Here is an 18,835-nt window from a genome sequence, read left to right on the forward strand (position 1 = left end):
TTTGATTCAAAGCAGAATTGTGGTTGCATGTTTGCATTTCTATTTTTTAGTGTCTCTCGTTTTATGACAGTCCCAAGCCCCAAAGTAGCTATTCATCTGCCCAGTCCCTTCCAATTGCTTACCCAAGTTGTCCGTAACAATAAGGGAACTCTGGAAAGCCTTGAGGGCACCTCCTACCAGATGGATGAAATCTTCAACCACTTTCATGAGGAGGACGGAACCAGGCAACACCTGCACAGGGAATGGAGGAATCAGAATTAATGGAGATCTCTTAAGGCAGAGAAGTCCAAACTTGGGAACTTTAAGACTGGTGGACTTCAACTCCCAGAATTCCCCAGCCAGTATTTTAACTCCTGGCTAACTAATTGTGTCAGTGACTGCTCAATTCAGTCAAGAAATAAGATAATGCCACCTATTTTGATCACATATTAACAATTTGGAGTGGAATCAGTAATATTACTTGAACTGTCATGGACACTGTTCACTGCTACTAGCCAACTCAAGCTAGTATTTGCACTTTTGCAGAGAGCTTAACTATCTCCTGTTGTGTACACTCCATTCAGCTAAAGCTTCATAAAATGTAATCGAGAAAGAGAGAGAAAGAGACAGACAGACAGACAGACAGACACTTCCAATTCCCACCACAGGCACAGGTCTGTGCCCAGCAACACACCTGTTGTGCATCTTCCCATTTCTCCCTGTTTTCTGCATCTACCATGTAGCTCACAACCTGGAAGAAACGCTGGAGGGAGAGAGAGGAGAAAGTGAAGGAAAGGGACCAGAAGGTGGGAAACAGTTTTAATATTTATGGCAATTTGGCCTTAGGCAGTTTTCTCAATTTCCCAGCAGCAAATTCCATTCAACCCCATTTTTACATCTCCTTATGTATTTGGCTGAAAATCTTTTGCTTGAATATTCATGCTCCTTTAAAAAAAAAAAAACATTCACAGGCATTTTCTAGGACCTCCTGTGTTTGCAAATCATTTCTGCCCTTATTAAATGTAGATTTTTGTAGGCATCTGCCCTTCCCGAATTGCGTTTGCATATTCAGAGTGATGCCCATATTGCAAGCTTTCTCAAAAAAGAAAAAAAAGAGTTCTAATTATTTTGAAGGCTTGAAATGGCTCTGTTTGTATACAAGTTAACATTAAGGCATTTTTATTGTTCCCTACCTTTGTGTAAAGCTGCATTCTGAACAGGCTCAAAAATTAAGAGGCAGAATCCGCCTGAGCTTTCCCACTAGTCATCATCATGTGTTTCTTTTGCATTTCTCCAAAAATGCCTCCTGGTGAGGCATAGATCAGAAGTAGAAAAACTGCTTTTGCATACAGGTTTAGCCTCAACATGCCCAAGTTTAGCTGAAGAAACTCTTGCAAACGAACTGCTGATTAGCCTTTGTAAGCCACATGGGAACTGGATGGCTGTGCTTAAAAAACCCATTTGAAGTGTTCTTCTTGTCACATGGTGCCTAAACAAATAGATATATAATGTCTGCTAGTGATGATGGCCTAGTTCCATGATGGCAAACCTAAGGCACGCGTGCCCAAAGCGCCATGGGCAGCCCTGTTGCCTGGCACATGCAGCGCTGCCTGTTCCTCTTCCGGGTTTCTGGCACGCATGCACAGGTGACGATCAGCTGGTGTGCAGCAGTGCTGGAAATCGGAAGAGTTGGTAACTGGAGGACTTGGAGGCTGGTGTGCATGTGAGCACCAGAAACTGGAATATAATTTTCCAGCATGCACACCTCCCTGGGCAGCTCCTTTTCCTGGTTGTGGTCCAGATGAGAGCGCGTGCGCATGAAGCACTCCTTTTTCAGCAGTTAGTGCTGCCCCCACATGTGCACTCCCTTTTCAGCACTCGGTGCCGAGAAGGTTTGCCATCACTGGCCTAATTCATTCAACTCATACAGCTGTGATGGAGAACCTATGGCACGTGTGTTACGGCACACAAGACATTGCCCTGTCAGCTCCAGTACATGTCCGTGCGCTGGCCAACTGACTTCAGCCTTCATTTTCAGCCATTTTTCGCTCTCCGGAGGCTTCCCTGAACCCAATACGCAAACCGGAAATTTAGGAAGGGACTTCCAGTTTGCGCATTTGGCCATTTCCCCCCCTCCGGAGGCTTCAGGGAAGCCTCCTGAAGCCTCCGGAGGGCCTATGGGGAACGGGGAAGGCCATTTTCGCCCTCTCCAGGCTCCTACGCCTCTGGAGCCTGGGGAGGGTGAAAAATGGATCCACCGTGCCATCCAGTGCCAAAAATGGTGAGGGGAGGAGGGCTGGGGTCATGCGTGCATGCGCAGGATGGATGTTGCATTTATGGGTGTGGGCACGCCCACACACCACCCCCCTGCACTCTCCCCACCTTTGGCATGGCAAAAAGGTTAGCCATCGCTGTCCTATAGAAAGGGGTTGGCTCCACAACTCAGCTTCATAACCCATAATCTTCTCACTCTCTTTTTCACATGGTCAAGGATGATGCATGGCTGAATAAGGGCATCCAGTGGCATCACATCCAGTTTTCCCAGTGGACGGGATGGCCACATAGGACTGGGGCTTGGTGGTGAGAAGAGAAGTCATCCTATGTTTTGCCTTGTTTCAGCCTCTGCATGGTGTGCTCCAGCTATCATAGCTTCCCAGTGGACGAAAAAAGAGATGTGAGTTCTCCACCAAGAGAAATGCTCCTGATTCTTCCCTCATTTGGGAAAGCAGTACAGGTAGTCCTCGACTTACAACAGTTCATTTAGTGACCATGCAAAATTATAAAGTCACTGAAAAAAGTGACACAACCATTTTTTTTTCATACTTACGACCATGGCAGCACCCCATGGTCACGTGATGGACAACTGGTTCACATTTATGTCAGTTGCAGTGTCCTGGGATTACGTCATCCAAGTTAATGGGGGAGCCGGATTCACTTAACAACCATGTGATTAATTTAACAACTGAAATGATTCACTTGGCAAATGTGGTAAGGAAAGTCATAAAAGGGGCGAAACTCAACAAATTTCTCACTTAGCAACATAAATTCTGGGCTCAATTGTGGTCACAAGTCAAGGGTTACTTGTACGTGTTTTTAGAATGGGTAACCTCCCACTTTCTTCAATTGGGCCAGTACTGTGGAGTCTGATCAACAAAGCAGGAGAAGGTCTGGGGATTAGACCTCACTACAGGCTCCATGGAATGGAACTCCCCATACTAAGAACATGCAAAGCTGTGCTAGATGGATAAATAATCACAAGAATCTCAATCTTTAAAAACTGTGCTGCCAATAGCAGTAAATCCAAATGGTAGTGATCAGCTTTCCCTTTAACAGCAGGGATCTCCTGACTTGGCAACTTTAAGATTTTGTGGCTTTCAGCTCCCAGAATTCCTCAGCCAGCCATGGAATTCTGGGGGTTGAAGTCCAACAGTCTTAAAGGTGCCAAGTTTGGAGATTAAGTATATTGGGGTACACTAGGAGGCCCATCCCTGCAGCAGTAGCTACCCCAAACTCTGATGTCAAACTAACAACATGTGCTCAATGACATTATTATGCACATGCTGCAATTAGAAGCAAGCATGTGAGTGATAGTTTTGCATGATGATGATGTCATCAAGCATGAGGTTATTTGGACACCATGCTCCCAATCTTAGCATATGCATTGCGACCAGTCTCTTCAGCTCCAACGACCTCATGAACCTAAGAGTCAAAGAATGGTTTCTTCTCCTTTGGATGTCAGCATAATACCTGCACGTCATCTGAGGAAGGAATATAGGTGGCTCTTTTGTAAGTATCTGTGACATTGCGCAAGATCTCCACTGAGAAGAGCAGGTCCCCACTGTAATAGCTTCGGCGGGCAACAAGCTCCAGCAGGCTACGGACCACCTGTGACATGCCTTCACCTGCCAGCATGCGCTGGCCCTTAGCCAGGTGCTCACGGAGCTTGATATGGAGAGGGAGACAAAGGGAACAAGGTCAGATTAAGGATTAAAACCAAGGATATTTTTGCTCTTCTGGTCCAACATATGAAAAAAGGTCATTAAAAGCATCCTAGGAGTTCTACTCGTTCCTCAAATATAATGATGAAGATCTGCTATGGGACAGTTGCTCCCTTTGAAGCCAACTGATTCTGCACCAACTGATTAGCACCAGATGCTCTTTCTCCCCAACTTTGGAAAGAGGACCTCCACAGAAGCATATAAAGAAAACTGAGTTTTAGCAGAAGCTGAACCTTAATGTCCTGGAAGTTGTTTAGTTGATTTGGATCCTTGCCCGTTTAGGAAAGGGAGCCAGGATTGACTTCTCCATACCAAAACTTCAACTCTCTATGAATACCTTCATAGGTCAGGGATTAAAACTCTTCAAGAGCTTCTATAGGAAAGCTTAAGCAGCCCTTCTTAAATTCTAGCCACAAATTACAGAGAGAAAATCCTAGGAAACAACTCAGCAGAAACGGAGAAATACAAGGTTACTGGATCTCTTCAATTTTCTCCCTAAGGCAAGATCTTTATTTTTCTCCCTACTTCTTAAGACCTGAATTAGTAAGATTGTCCAGGTAAGCAACTTTTGGCAACTCAGCTAAGGAGCACAGCTTCCCTGCTCAGGCAGATTAACACAAACCTCAATTTTCCCTTTGTGAGAATTTACTGAGAAATCAACACACATGGGATTATACTGCTCAGCCAATATTAACTTGATGAAATAATTCCTAACACTGGTTCCTTCATCTTTCTTGCCAGAGTATCCTTATTTTCTATCATAGCATGAAGGAAAGCCAGTTAAAATGTAGTGAGAGGAACTGGTTTGAGAGCAGGGGTCCCTGGGTTCGAGCTTTCCCTCATCTATGGAACTTCCTGGGTGACTTCAAACAAGTGTCTCTCTTTCAACCCAATCTCCCACACTGGGTTGTTGTAGGGGGAATATGGAAGGAGGAAGTACTAAGTACACCATTTTGATTCTGAATGAAAGGGCAAGATATAAATCTAATAAAAATCAATCTTAAAGCCAGCTACCAGTTACTGATTGAACTAGGTTTTATGTGAGGATTTGAAGGAGGGTGATAAACCTGATCTTCTAGGTAAAGTAAAAGTAAAGGTTCCCCTCACACATATGCGCTAGTTATTCCTGACTTTAGGGGGTGGTGCTCATCTCCATTTCAAAGCCAAAGAGCCAGCACTGTCCCAAGACATCTCCGTGGTCATGTGGTCAGCATGACTAAATGCAGAAGGCGCATGGAACACTCGTATCTTCTCACCAAAAGTGGTTCCTATTTTTTCTACTTCCATTTTTACATGCTTTCGAACTGCTAGGTTGGCAGAAGCTGGGAGAAATAATGGGAGCTCACTCCATTACGTGGCACTAGGGATTCAAACCGGCAAACTGCCAAACTTTCTGATCAACAAGCTCAGCGTCTTAGCCACTGAGCCACTGCGTCTTTGATCCTCTACAGAAGATCCTCTACATCCTCTAGATTGGTGTTTGTGTGTGCATGAAAGACAAAGCATCAATATGGGATTTTGAGAAAATGACTGGAAGTGGTAATTCTCCCTGCTTAGGGAATTCTGGTGTTGAACATCTATGGAAGAGTCAACTTGTACCTGGAATTAGCAAGTATTTTTTCTCTCTCTCCTGGGATACAGGATTTTGGTACATTGGGAGGAGGTTTAAAACTTTCCCATGCCCCATCTCTTCTTCACTAAAGAGTCTCAACATTTTTTTATAGTGTGGTTGGTTTTGCAAAAAGTGTACTGAAAGCAAGTATTTGTGTGTCAAGAAAGGAGTTAAACTAGGAAGGCAGCAGAGACAAAACAGCAGCCAAGAAGACAGCAGAGAAACTTCCAATCCAACACCAGGACATCTTAGCAGTCTTCAATAGACTTCAGGCAGCAAGAAAATAAGGCTCTTCCAATATTTGAGGAGCTGTCACAGACAAGAGGGGCTCGATTTATTATCCAAAGCACTAGAGGGCAGGATAAGAAGTAACCGGCAGAAGATCTCTCTCACTCACTGAAGAGAGATCCAACCTAGAACTAAGGAGAAATTCCCAACCATGAGAACAATTAAGCAGAGTAACAACAGTTTGCCTCCAGGAGTTGTGGGTGCTCCATCTCTGGATGTTTTCAGGAAGAGCCCGAAAATCCATTTCTCCAGAATGATATAGGGCAGGGGTTCCAAAACCTGGCAACTTTAAGACTTATGGACTTTAACTCCCAGAATTCTGGAAGTTGAAGTCCACAAGTCTTAAAGTTGCCAAGTTTGAAGACCCTTGGTGTAGGGTTTCCTGTTGGGCTAGAAGACCTCCAAGGTCCCTTCCAATGCTATTATTTGGCATTGTGTCAAGTCTCAGAGCTGTAAGACCATGGAGAGACAGAATCAAGTGATGGGGGAGGAAGACAGTCCAACTACTGTCTGAAATCCCACAAAATCCTGAAAGGCCAGTCAAGGGCATTTCCCTGTAGCAGTCTGGGTCTAGAGGTCAAAGAACTAGCTGGTGGAAGAATAGAGTCCAGAGTTGCAGGAGGGAAGGGCTCTTTCCCAGGCAGCAAAGACAAAGAAACTCAGAATTTCTGGAATTCAGAACAAGAGGGAAGGCGGACCCTCCAAGCAATTCACAGTGTACAATTTAATAATTATGAAGATAATTGCTTTGTTCTCCCACAATTTCTGTCTATAGGCAAAGTACTCAGAGGTAGCTCTGCATGTACATCCTAGTTCGTTGGACCTGACACAGCTCCAAAAACAGAGGATTATGAGTGATTGGAGAAGGAAGAGGAAAAAAGGCTATTCTATGACTAGTGGTGGGATTGAAATAATTTAACAACTGGTTCTCTGTCCTAATGACCAGCTGGGTAGGTGGGCCTGAGTGGTCAAGTGACTGTGTGTGTGTGGCCAACTCAATGTCACTCACATTGATGGGCGCTCCGCTTTAGCTGTTACAATGTAATAATGGTTAACTGGAGAGGCAGTTTCTGTAAGCAGGGCAATGAAGATCAGGCTAGAAACAACACCTGAATGTTTCCTTCCTGCCTTCCTTACAGGGTTAGCCCTGTAAAAAAGAAAAGGAGATTTCTTCAGGAGTGGGTTTTAGCTGGCGTTACTGCCGGTTCACTCATGTGCACGCTTGGCACACGCTGTATGCGTGCTGTATGCATACTGTGTGTGCATGCACAGTTCAATGGAAATTGTTCCGCGCATGTGCAGAACTCCAAAAAAAGTTGGTGATGGTAGTGACTGGGGAACTGGTTCGGGGCATGACTAGCCTGGGTCACTGGCGGTTCTTGGCCGAACCGAGCCTAACCGGTAGGAAGCCACCTCTGGATTCCTTCCAACAACCGGTTCTCTGAACTGCTTACTAAGTTAACAACTGGTTCTCCCAAATAGGTGCGAACCCACTGAATCCCACCTCTGTCTATGACCGCCTACAAAGGAGGGAAAAATTGGTTTCAGGTACAAATGGACCAAGATTAGCTACAAGAGCTGAGGATCTATGGGGAAAAGAAAACATTTAAAGAGCAAAGAAATAGTTTAAGATAACGAGACACACGGCTACAAGCATGGGAATAGGAACATTCAAACAGAACACAGAGAAAGAGATTTGGAGATTAAGTATGAATAGAAATAGCTGTAAAGGGATAGCAGTGGGACGGCAGAGCACTCTTTCTTCCTCCTCCAGCTCTCAGCTCTGAGCGGTTTTACAGCTCCAGGATTTGACGGGTTTCTCTTGCTGCCTGAAGACTGTAGGTAATCCTTGACTTATGGACAATCACTTAGTGACTGTTCAAAGTTACAATTGCCCAGCATTTGATGTTCTGACATCTGCCCCCTCCCCACCAACAGTCATTAGACTGCAGTGTACGTTGTTTTTGCCAGAAACCAGCATGTACTTCTTGTCTCCGGCAAAAAACACCCATAGTGAACAATGGATTCATTGAACAACCATGGTGTTTGCTTAATGACCCTGGCGTTCAATTAATGATCATGACATTTGCTTAGCATCCAAGGTGTTTGCATTAGAGCCATCACAAAAAAAGTCATAAAGTCAGGCATAATAATTTGGTGGTCCATTTTATGACTATCGGAATTTATGACCGGAATTGTGGGTTCAATATGACACAATTGTGTCAAGATATCACTTGGGTGGCTGAGGGAGGTTCTTGCCTTTGAGTTGGAGGTTTCTCTTTAGAATAGAATAGCAGAATTGGAAGGGACCTTTGATGTCTTCTAGTCCAACCTCTGCTCAGGCAGGAAACCCTATGCCACTTCAGACAAATGGTTATTCAACATCTTTTTAAAAACACCCAGTGTTGAAGCATTCACAACTTCTGGAGGCAAATTGTTCCACTGATTAATTGTTCTGACTGTCAAGAAATTTCTCCTCAGTTCTCAGTTGAATCTCTCCTTGATTAGTTTCCACCCATTGCTTCTTGTTCTACACAGGTGCCTTGGAGAATAGTTTGACTCCCTCTTCTTTGTGGCAGCCCCTGAGATATTGGAAGGCTGCTATCATGTGACCCCTAGTCCTTCTTTTCATTAAACTAGACATACCCAGTTCCCACAACCATTCTTCATATGTTTCAGCCTCCAGTCCCCTAGTCATCTTTGTTGCTTTTCTCTGCACTCTTTCTAGATTCTCAACATCTTTTCTACATCGTGGCGGCCAAAACTGAATGCAGGATTCCAAGTGTGGCCTTTTCCAAGGCATTAAAAAGCGGTATTAAACTTGTGCTGGCTTTTTTGGTAGCTACAGCACACTATGCAGCACACTTTCCAGAGATTTTGCTGTCTTCCTGGCTTAATTTCTTTTTGACATATGCACCCATGTGCTTACTTTCAATTCTCTTTTAATATAGAAAAAAAAAACTATCCAAGGTAGGAGCGTGGCTGTTTTAACCCTCCTTTCTAGGTAGACCCAAAACCCCAGATCCCAGTAAGGAAAAAAATTCCTCGCTCATTCCAGGTTGCAAGTTCATATCTTGACTCCATTCACATTGGATGTTGACACTATTGCAAAGAGAAGAACAGCTGGATATTACACATTTTATGTATTTTGCCCAATATTCTGTTCCCCCTCTTTCACCATGCCAAGCCCTTCTCTGAACCAGGCAGGAAGTGGGTCAAGGGATACAGAAGAGGGAATTTCCAGGGGCCACCGTTGTCTTGCCAAAATTTGCACCTACTGAAAGATGTAAATATCGGTACTCATGGGAAATGCAGCGTGCGAAGCTGGGCAGACTCCAGTAAGCCACACCGTGAGAGTTGAGCAGGCACTGTCGGCTGGCAGATCCTAGAAAAAGAAGCAAGTCACTAGTTAAGCCCATCACTCAAAAGGACAGTACATCCAGCCCAGGGATGGGCTTCAAAAATTTTAGCAAGAGGTTCTCTGCCTGATTGCTGGGTGGGCCTGGCCATGGTGGATATGGCCTAGTTGGTCTCTTGCACCACAGTGTGTGTGTGTGTGTGTGTGTGTGTGTGTGTGTGTTTGCTTTTCCTGGGCTCTGGAGGCTTTCCTTGAGCCTCCGGGAGGACGAAAACAGCCTCCCCCAAACTCTAGTGGCCCTCTGGAGGCTGGAAATAGGCCCGTTTTTGGCCTTCCCAAACTTCCAGTAGAGTAGGCATGTTTTTTGCCCTCTCCAAACCTCTGTGCAAGCCCTGCACTTAACTACATCCAAAACAGGCCACGTGGGGACTCCTAGGCAGGGCGGGGTGGACAGGGCCAGCCAGGAGTGGGATTTGGGGGTTCTCCGAACTGCACAGAATCTTAGCTAGAGGTTCTCCCGAACCCCTGCGAACCCCCAGCAGTCCACCCCTGATCCAGTCCCATCCAATTCAGTCACTTATTGCTCAGTGGTTGGGTTGGAGAGTGATGGGTTTGAAGTGACCCTAATGGCTTGTCACCTGCTCTGTAATCCAGGTTAAGGAATTAAGAAACTCCTATTAGGGAGAAGGGAGTTCAGAAGAGTGTCAAGACATTGGCCACGACTGCATATGGAACCCACCATCTTGACTTCTTCTGAACCTCTGAGGACATCCTTGACTCTTGCAGATATTTGGTGGGCATTTAATAAGAAGGCTTAGCCTCAGTTGTAAACTGGGCACATTCTTTTGCTTTTATGGCAGGTAGATTTAGCATGCCTTTCTCTGCCTGAATTGCCTTATTAAAGCATTTTCAGTTGCAAATAACAAAAGAAAGAAAGAAAAAAGAGGAAAGAAAGGAAAGAAAGAAAGAAAGAGAAAGAAAAGAAAAGAAAATGCAGTATTGCATTACATTTTCAACCCAAAGCCCTTGGAAGTGAATAGGATCTATGGAAGAAATGCCTATGGGAAAACCTAAATTCTTTGGAAACAGCAATCCACTGTATTACACTTTATTTGGAATGCTTTTCAACTTCAAGTATAGAATAAGCAAGAATCGAAGTGAAAATTCAACCCAACCTTTTTTGAATGCCCTGACTCTCCCAGCTTCCATGCTAATACTGCTGTTGCCTTTCTAAATAATCATCCCCATTCTGACACATCACTGAGGGAAAGAAACAAAAAATATATTTCCAATTTGTTTTCTTCAAAGTGTTTATTATTTATTGTGTTTATAGCTCTGGAGAGTGTGAGAGTTTGAAAATTGTGACCTTAGCAGTATTTTAAGTGGAAGGAGAGTCAGATGGGGAAGCCAACCTCAAGTGAGAGAGAAGATCCTAGTACAATCTCATTATATACAAGTCCTCAACTTATTGAGCCCACAATTTCTGTTGCTAAGTAAATTTGTTTGTTTGTTAAATGAGTTTTGCCCCATTTTATGACCTTTCTTGACACTGTTGTTACATGAATCTCTGCAGTTGTTAAGTTTGTAACACAGAATCTGGCCTCCTCATTGACTTTGTTTGTCAGAATGTTGCAAAGGGGATCACATGACCCGGGACACTACAACAAGGGGTGGATTGCTGCCAGAGGTGGGTTTCAGCCGGTCCTGTCCGGGACGCATGTACTGGTTGAAAGAATTTAGCATGCCTTCCTGTAGCAGGACTTCTGGGGGCCTGGTACCGGAATGGTCCCTCCCCTGGCCTGCCCTCCCCACTCACCCGCCAGCAGAAGCCTTCCAGGAGGTTTTGGTTGGCGTGCGTGCGGAGGGAGAGTGGGGAATCACAGAGGGAGGAAATCACATGGATTCCCCACCTTCTTCATTGGAAATGAGGCAGCTGTCAGAGGAGAGAGCAGCGGGGGGGCTTGTCCAATGAACCCTCCCCTCCTGTTCCTTCTTTTGCTGTTTGTACATGTCGTGCAGGTCGTGCTGCCGTGTCTTTCACAGCCGCCTATGTCAGCCTCTGTTTTGCTACTTCCTTTCGGCTGCCATTGAAATGGGGAGGGGAAGGCATGGTATTTGGGAAGGGAAGTTTTAAGTACAGGAGAGAATGTTAAAAGGGAGTTTTGTTCTCATCATCTACTGTGCATGTTGGAGATAGTGGATGGACCTGCCAAGGCCAACTGTCCTGCATATCTACCTGATGATGTTTTTTGAAGATGGAACTCACATGACACCTGAGGAATTTGCAGATTGGACTAAGGATGGGGTCACTAGGGGGAGGGGTTTGGGTCACATATTGATATCTATGATTACGTGCACTTTTGCCTCAGATCTTACTTTGCTTAGCTGCTATCTTTTCATAACCAGTAAAAATACTCTTAATTCTGCAAAATGGAGTTAAGTGGTTTCTTTCTTGGTTGCTGAGGGAGGCTGGCTTGACAGCCTCTTTTCCAATGGGTGGGGGGAGAAATCCATCTTTTCTGTCCATGGATCCCTGCCCGAATTGGAAACGAGGCAGCTGTGAAAGACAAGGCAGCGTGCCCCGCACAGCATGTACAAACAGCAAAAGAAGGAACATGAGAGGAGTTCCATGCAGGGCTTTTCAAACAGCCAAACTCCTCTCCTGTTCCTTCTTTTGCTGTTTGTACACGCTGCACAGGTTGCACTGCCTTGTCTTTCACAGCCGCCTCATTTCTAATTGGGGCAGGGATCCATGGAGAGGGACGGAAAAGATGGATTTCTTTCCCCCTCCCAATTGGAAATGAGGTGGCTGTCAGATAGAAGAGGGCAGCGCACACCACGTGGGAAGGAACAGGAGGCAAGGATTCAGCTGTTGCACAAGTCCATGGGCACACGCTGCCCTCTTCTCTCTGACAGTCGCCTAGTTAAAAAGCCATAGCCCGCACCATTTTTCCCTGGGGGAGCTCCGCAGAACATCCCAAGACCGCATGCCACCACATCTGCCCTCTTGGAGGATAGGTTCTCTTCAGAAGGACGAGGCCCCACTGGCCTCCTCGCATTCCTTGTCTTATGGCCACAGCCCCACACCATGGAAAAGATAGGCATGCACATGCCCCGCACAATTACAGGCCCAGAGTGGGAAGCCTCTGCAAAATCCCGGGCAAGTGAGAACAAGTTCCCGCCATTACAAAGGCTCTGGAATGAGGGATGGAATCTTCACCATGGGACAGTAAAGCTCTGTCCGCCAGAGGCAGCAGGACCAAGGCCCTTCTCCCAACTGGCCCTTCCTCCCTCTGAGGGTGAGGGACCCAGCCAGAGGTTTCTTGTTTCCTTGTGTGGCAAGAGAGAAAGTTGCCTGAGACGCAGCTGCATTTTGACTTGAAACTTGCTGTTCCAGCAACCCAAAGGGGACATTCTCCCAGCGGCATCTCAGGCAACTTTCTCTCTTGCCGCGCAAGGAAGTGAAGCCAAATTTGTTTATTTAATATTCCACTCCAGCCTCCCCGCCCTACTACATTAAGATCCCCGCGCTTCCCATTCCCGCTGGAAGCACGCAGGCCATGCGAGTGAACAGGCATGTGAGGCCCTCCGATGATCTGAGGGGAGCCGGGAGGTGCCAAACTGCACTCAGCCGTCCTCAATCCCTCCTGGCTAAGGGTGGGAGCACCTGAGACGTCACTGGGAGAATGTCCCCTCCGGGTTGCCGGGACAGCAAATTTCAAGGGAGAAAGCAGCTGCTGGAATCGGTGTGCCACCAGGAGCAGCAGAAGCAGCAATAGCGTGCACCACCGCAACCCCCGGTGTCCAGAGTCCTCCTCGGGAGCCAGGCGGCCGTTTGTGCATCTCTCCCGAGCTTTTCTTTGGAGGTTAAATGGCAGGCGCCCAGCTGGCAGAGCCTCTGGGTGAAAGGCAAGTGAAGGGCACAGTGATAGGAGAGACTGCAATAGCAATAGCAATAGCAGTAGACTTATATACCGCTTCATAGGCCTTTCAGGCCTCTCTAAGCGGTTTACAGAGAGTCAGCATATTGCCCCCAACAATCTGGGTACTCATTTTACCCACCTCGGAAGGATGGAAGGCTGAGTCAACCCTGAGCCAGTGAGATTTGAACCGCTGACCTGCTGATCTAGCAGTAGCCTGCAGTGCTGCATTTAACCACTGCGCCACCTTGGCTCTGGCCATCTCCAAAGCCAGACTGGCCATCTCCAAAGCCAGACTGGCCATCTCCAAAGCCAGCTCTTGAGGAAGGAGGCAGAGATGAGTCCCGGGGCTCACTTGCCTGCCTCCTTCCTCCAAGAGCTGTGGGCGCCAGGGAAAATGAGGCTTCTTTGTCAGCTTCCCAGTTGGCAAAACAGAAATTTTCACCAACTGGAAGGTATGTTTGTGTGAGAGAGAGCCGGGGGGGGGGGGGAGAGAGAGAAAGAAAGAGAATGAATAATAGAGCATGAAAGGAAGGAAAAGGGATAGATAGAAAAAGAGAGAGAGAGAAAGAAAGAGAAAGAAGGAAAGAGAAAGTAAGTGGAGCAGAGAGACACAAGAAAGAAAGAAGGAAGGGAGGAAGGGAAAGAGAAAGAAAGGAAAAAAAGAAAGAGAGACACACACACACAAGAAAGAAAGGAAGGAAGGAAGGAAGAAAAAGAAAGGAAGGAAAGAAAGAAAAAGGGAGGGAGAGAGAGAGATAAGAAAGAAGGAAGAAAAAAAGAAAAAGAGAACTTATGATCACAATTGAGCCCAAAATTTTGGTTGCTAAGCAAGAGCATTGTTAAATGAGGTTCACCACATTTTACAATTTGGTCACTCCCATCCGGTCACATAATGGCCAAGCCACACCCACAAAATAGGCCACACCTACAGAATAGGTTTTTTTAAAATTTGAAACTTACCACTTGTTGCTACCAGTTTTACTACCAGTTCGCAACCTGTGCTCCGCGCACATGCGCTGTTCAATGAAAATTGTTCTTCGCGCATGCACAGAAAAATTTACAGTGAACTGCGCACATGCAGTCACTAAAAACCAAAATGGCATCGGCCCAGTGTCAGCAAGGGAACCAGTTCGGGGGCGTGGAAGGCCTGGGTCGCTGCCGGTTCTGAGCCCCAAGCCTGAATTCCCCTATCAATTTGGCCAAACTGGGCCAAACTGGGAGCAACCCACCTCTGACTACAACCATCATAAATATGAGTCAAGTATCAAGGGTCTGAATTTTGTTCATGCAACCATGGGGATGTTGCAACCACCTAAGTGTGAAAAATGGTCATGTCACATTTTTCAGTGGTTTTGTAACTTCAAATGGTCACTAAATGCACTGTTGTAAGATGAAGAACTACCTGTTTTTCATGTCACATTTATTTTTATTTTATTTATTAAATTTATTGGCTGCCCATCTTACTACAGGGCAGACTGAGTTTCCTTATTTGGAGTACTGTCCCCCAACATTTGATTACAGCCTGTTTTTTGTTTTTTTTTTCTCTTAGAAGATAGAAACCAAGCTATTCCTTTTTAGCTGAAGAATGGAGCTTTCTATTTCTTTATTTAACAAATTTATAAAGTTTTCCATCAATACAAGGAACTCTGGGCAGCAAAGGGACATAAAACATAACCAAACTATGTTTGCTCTGATTCATAAGAAAATGGGTCATGGCCCCTAAAAATGTCATTAGCAATTTATCACACAAAACTTCAGCTAAATCTATCAACATTCCCCGCACAAGACTTAGGGGAACAGCTTATGAAAGCTTAATAGAATTGTGGCCATCAGGGACTGTTCTACAAGACAGTTAATGTAATAGAGAAGGTACACCTCTTGGGGCTCAACAATGGCATTGCTTGCAGATGTGGTGGTGTAGAATCTCCAGATAAAGGGGAAGATTCCGCAAAACCACAGGGGGAAATTCCACAACAATGGGGGGGGGAGGGCTGGTTGACTTAGAGTCACTCCATGGGAGGAAGTGGAAGAGGCCAGACTCCTGAAGTCTTCATCTGCCTGTTCCCAAGAAAATCTCACAGTTCGTCTGGTGAGATTCTTATAAAGAGAACAACAATAAAGGTGCTACTTTGACCTACTCATAGAGTCATGCTGGTTCCTTGCACCTGACAGGGATGCCTGGCAGAAACCATCAGGGACAGGTGGTCCCACAGGTAACCTAGCCCCATTCCATGCAAGGTGACAAGTGGCATCTTGAATGGCACTCAGGTTAGTCCTGTTCCCATAATGAAGTAGGAATTTTTATATTGAAGAATTTTGCTTCTTTCAATATGCCGCCTTTCATCGTGGGTCAAAGCAATCATGTTTGAAAAAGAAGGCTTGCAAAAAGTATAAAGGTAAAGGTTCCCCTCGCACATATGTGCTAGTCGTTCCCGACTCTAGGGAGTGGTGCTCATCTCTGTTTCAAAGCCGAAGAGCCAGCACTCTCCAAAGTCATCTCCGTGGTCATGTGGCCGGCATGACTAAATGAAGAAGGCGCAGGGAACGCTGTCACCTTCCCACCAAGGGTGGTCCCTATTTTTTTCTATTTGCATTTTTTACGTACTTTCGAACTGCTAGGTTGGCAGAAGCTGGGAGAAGTAACAGGAGTGCACTCCATTACGTGGCGCTAGGGATTTGAACCACTGAACTGCAGACCTTTCTGATCGGCCAGCTCAGAGTCTTAGCCACTGAGCCACCGTGTCCCCTTGCAAAAAGTATAGCTTTCTCTAAATTCAAAATCAGAAAACTGAAAGTAGTTGCTTTTCCCCCCAAGATGGGAAATCAATTATTTTTTAATTCAGTAAATTTTGGTGATGGGTGGAAGGCAAGGCACAACTCCACAAGAATGTTCCGTTGTGGTTATTGTAAACCAAAGGTCAGAAGCAAAATTGGAAATTCCTTTCAGAAGGAAGAATGACACTGACCTACAATAAATTGAAGGAAGATTGACCAGGGTTGTATTGTAAGCAAACCAGTTGGTACAGATAACCAACTTCTGTCTTCTTTTTACTGGTATTGCTACCGTTCAACATCTAGAATTGCTTCCTACTTGAAAAGGAATCTTATCAGATATTCCTTCCATTCCCCACCATCCAATCAGAGCTGATGAAGCTTCTTGGAAGAGAAGTGAAATGTCTTCAAGAAAAAAGCAAGGTAGTCCAGTTGCCTCCTGAAAAAGCACCTCTGAGATATATCAGAGATTGCAACTTCAAGTAAGAAGCGTTCTGAGGCTTTGTTTTAAATTAAAGAGTGGTAGTACTACATCCAACTTGAGGTTTTATTTATGCATGGAATCTGTGTTTCAATTGTATAATTCATCTAAATCCAAACAGATTTCTATTAAGATGGATTCGAATTTACTACAATGTGCAATTTTATTCAAATTATATTATGTTGACGGTGGTCTTTGCTAGTCATTTTTAGCTTAGGTTTAAGAGGGGTTTTTAGTCTCTTAAGATGATTTATATGGTATATTTAATTATTCACAATGTTAATGATATTTAAGACCTCCCTGACATTTTAAAGTCCCCGGTTCATTTATCTGCATTATATTATTTTACTTTTTTCCCTATTTCTTCTTGTATATGTAATTTTCTTTGAAGTATTCAATAAAGGGGGAAAATATGGGGTTGCACTGTAACTCCCATCTAATCCAATCACCTTGACTCTGATGGGACCAACAGTCCAATACATCTAGAATCGAAAAAGTGGTTGCCATTCAAGTCAACTAAGGTGGCCCTATATTTTCAGAGTGCAATCCAATTTAGAAAAGGGGTCTCAATCATACATCCTCCCCACGTTTCCAATTGTCCTCTGTGATGTTTTAGGCTCCAATTTGGAGAACCTACATTGTCAATCTCTACCCAGATATCTACCTACCTGTAGCATTTGATGGGCATTTGTTGTAGACTGTTTCACCAGCTGCAGCTTTCTTCCAAGTCATCAGGGCAATGGACTCATCCTTGCACATTTCGTGGATGGCTGGAAGGAGAGAAGAGGGAACTGGTAGGGCAGCAGAACAAATACCCGCACCTAGCAAAGTTAGCCCAAAGATAAGACAATGGGGGAAAGAAGGACAGCAGATGCAATGGTCTATCACCAAATTAAGTACGTGCAGATCAGTGACATGCAGTGAGGTTTACGGTTGGTGAGGCAAGAGTGTGGCGGCGGCGAGAAGCAGCGTCCCCGCTGCTGTCCCCGACAGAGGCGTCTCACATCTATGTCTGCCATAGATGTGAGATGCCTCTGTTGGACACAGCGGTGGGGACGGAGGAGGCGGGGGGCGAGGCGGCAGCCGGTGAAGAAAGGGGAGAGGAGGAGGAGGAAAGGGAGAGGGGAGCAGGACGGGGCTCCCAGTGGGGGGGGAGAGAAGAAAGGGAAGGGGGGCACAGCAGGCAAAAGAAAGAAAGCGCCAGCCCGCCAGCAGAGGCGGGTAAAAGACCCGCCTCTGCTGGCGGGCTGCCCCTCTCTTCTCAAACCAGCTGCCCTCCCTGCCTCTCCCCCTTCCCTCTCTTCTCAAACAAACTCTCTCTCAAATTGAGAGTGAAGTGAAGAAACAAACACATGCACACACACACACACACACAGAAATTACTCACAATAAAAAATGACTTACAAATTACAATAATTTTGAATTCCTCCCTCTGACCCAGGACCCACATAGCTTTTCCAGCTGTGTCACAGAGGATTTCAACTCTCCTTTTGTCTGCCACGATGAAAATGTAAAAAATGTAAAAAGAAAAAGGCAAAAGCTGCTGCTGCAAGAGCAGGAGGAGGCGAGAGAACCACGTGCCTCCTTTGCATAAGGAATTTTTCGCCTTTTAGCCCTTGCTTAACTCTGCTCAAGTGATCATAAAGATAGAGCAAAGGAGGCACGTGGTTCTCTTGCCTCCTCCTGCAGTTAAGCACTAAGCAGAGTCATCGACTGACTCTGGCAGCAACTACCTCAGCCTTTTTCCTTTTACATTTGTTTTTCTTTTCATGATGACAGTGGTGAGGCCCTGCCTCCCCTGCCTCCCCTGACTGCACGTCCCTGGTGCAGATGAATTATCTCGTATTTTTTTCCCTACCAATTCTCATATCTAATTTAAAATGTGCTTTTCAATTTATTTCTTTTTTAAAATATTTTATTAAGTAGTTTGTTTTTTAAAAAATACCTTTTTTTTTTTTGCAATTTCCTTCTGTACAACATTTCCACCTCGGTATGCATCTATTGTAAATGTACTTCTTCCCCCTTATTTCCGTTTCTCTTTGCCTATACATAGGATACTATTATATACATTCCTTAATTTACAATCCTTCATTATGTACCCTTTCCATTTATACATGTTTGTTCATCTCTATCTATACATTGCTAATTTCTAACTCCTGTGTCTTCTTCATTTAGTCTTTCCTTAAGCGTGACACTTGTCCTCTAGCCATTTCTACCACTCATTCCATACCATAGAATGGTAGGGTGTGTAGAGATGGACAAATTTACAAAAGAAATAAAATAAAAGGAGGAAACAGAATATTATATGAATTTATTTCAAAGGCAAGAGATTTAGAACAGCAGCCCCCAATCTTTTGGGCACCGGGAACTGATTCTGTGGAGAGAGGATTTTCCACAGACTGGAGGGACCGTGGTTTCATGTGC

General features: G+C 45.1%; 1 protein-coding gene across 4 annotated transcripts in view; it reads right to left on the reverse strand.

Annotated features, from left to right (window-relative positions):
- ADGRB2 (adhesion G protein-coupled receptor B2) overlaps positions 1 to 18,835 on the reverse strand; it is a 253,569-nt gene that overhangs the window by 100,687 nt on the left and 134,047 nt on the right. For all 4 annotated transcript variants that reach the window (XM_087727880.1, XM_087727881.1, XM_087727879.1 and 1 more), the window contains exons 6-10: positions 17,080 to 17,181; positions 9,156 to 9,262; positions 3,727 to 3,921; positions 674 to 742; positions 123 to 231 (exon numbers count right to left, since the gene is read on the reverse strand). In XM_087727880.1, the coding sequence (XP_087584006.1) occupies positions 123 to 231; positions 674 to 742; positions 3,727 to 3,921; positions 9,156 to 9,262; positions 17,080 to 17,181 (582 nt within the window). The remainder of the gene's footprint in view (positions 1 to 122; positions 232 to 673; positions 743 to 3,726; positions 3,922 to 9,155; positions 9,263 to 17,079; positions 17,182 to 18,835) is intronic.

Source organism: Thamnophis sirtalis, unplaced genomic scaffold, assembly GCF_051295495.1.
Source record: "Thamnophis sirtalis isolate CommonGarterSnake01/CBP01778 unplaced genomic scaffold, rThaSir2_p1.2 scaffold_13, whole genome shotgun sequence".
NCBI classification, from domain to species: Eukaryota; Metazoa; Chordata; class Lepidosauria; order Squamata; family Natricidae; genus Thamnophis; species Thamnophis sirtalis.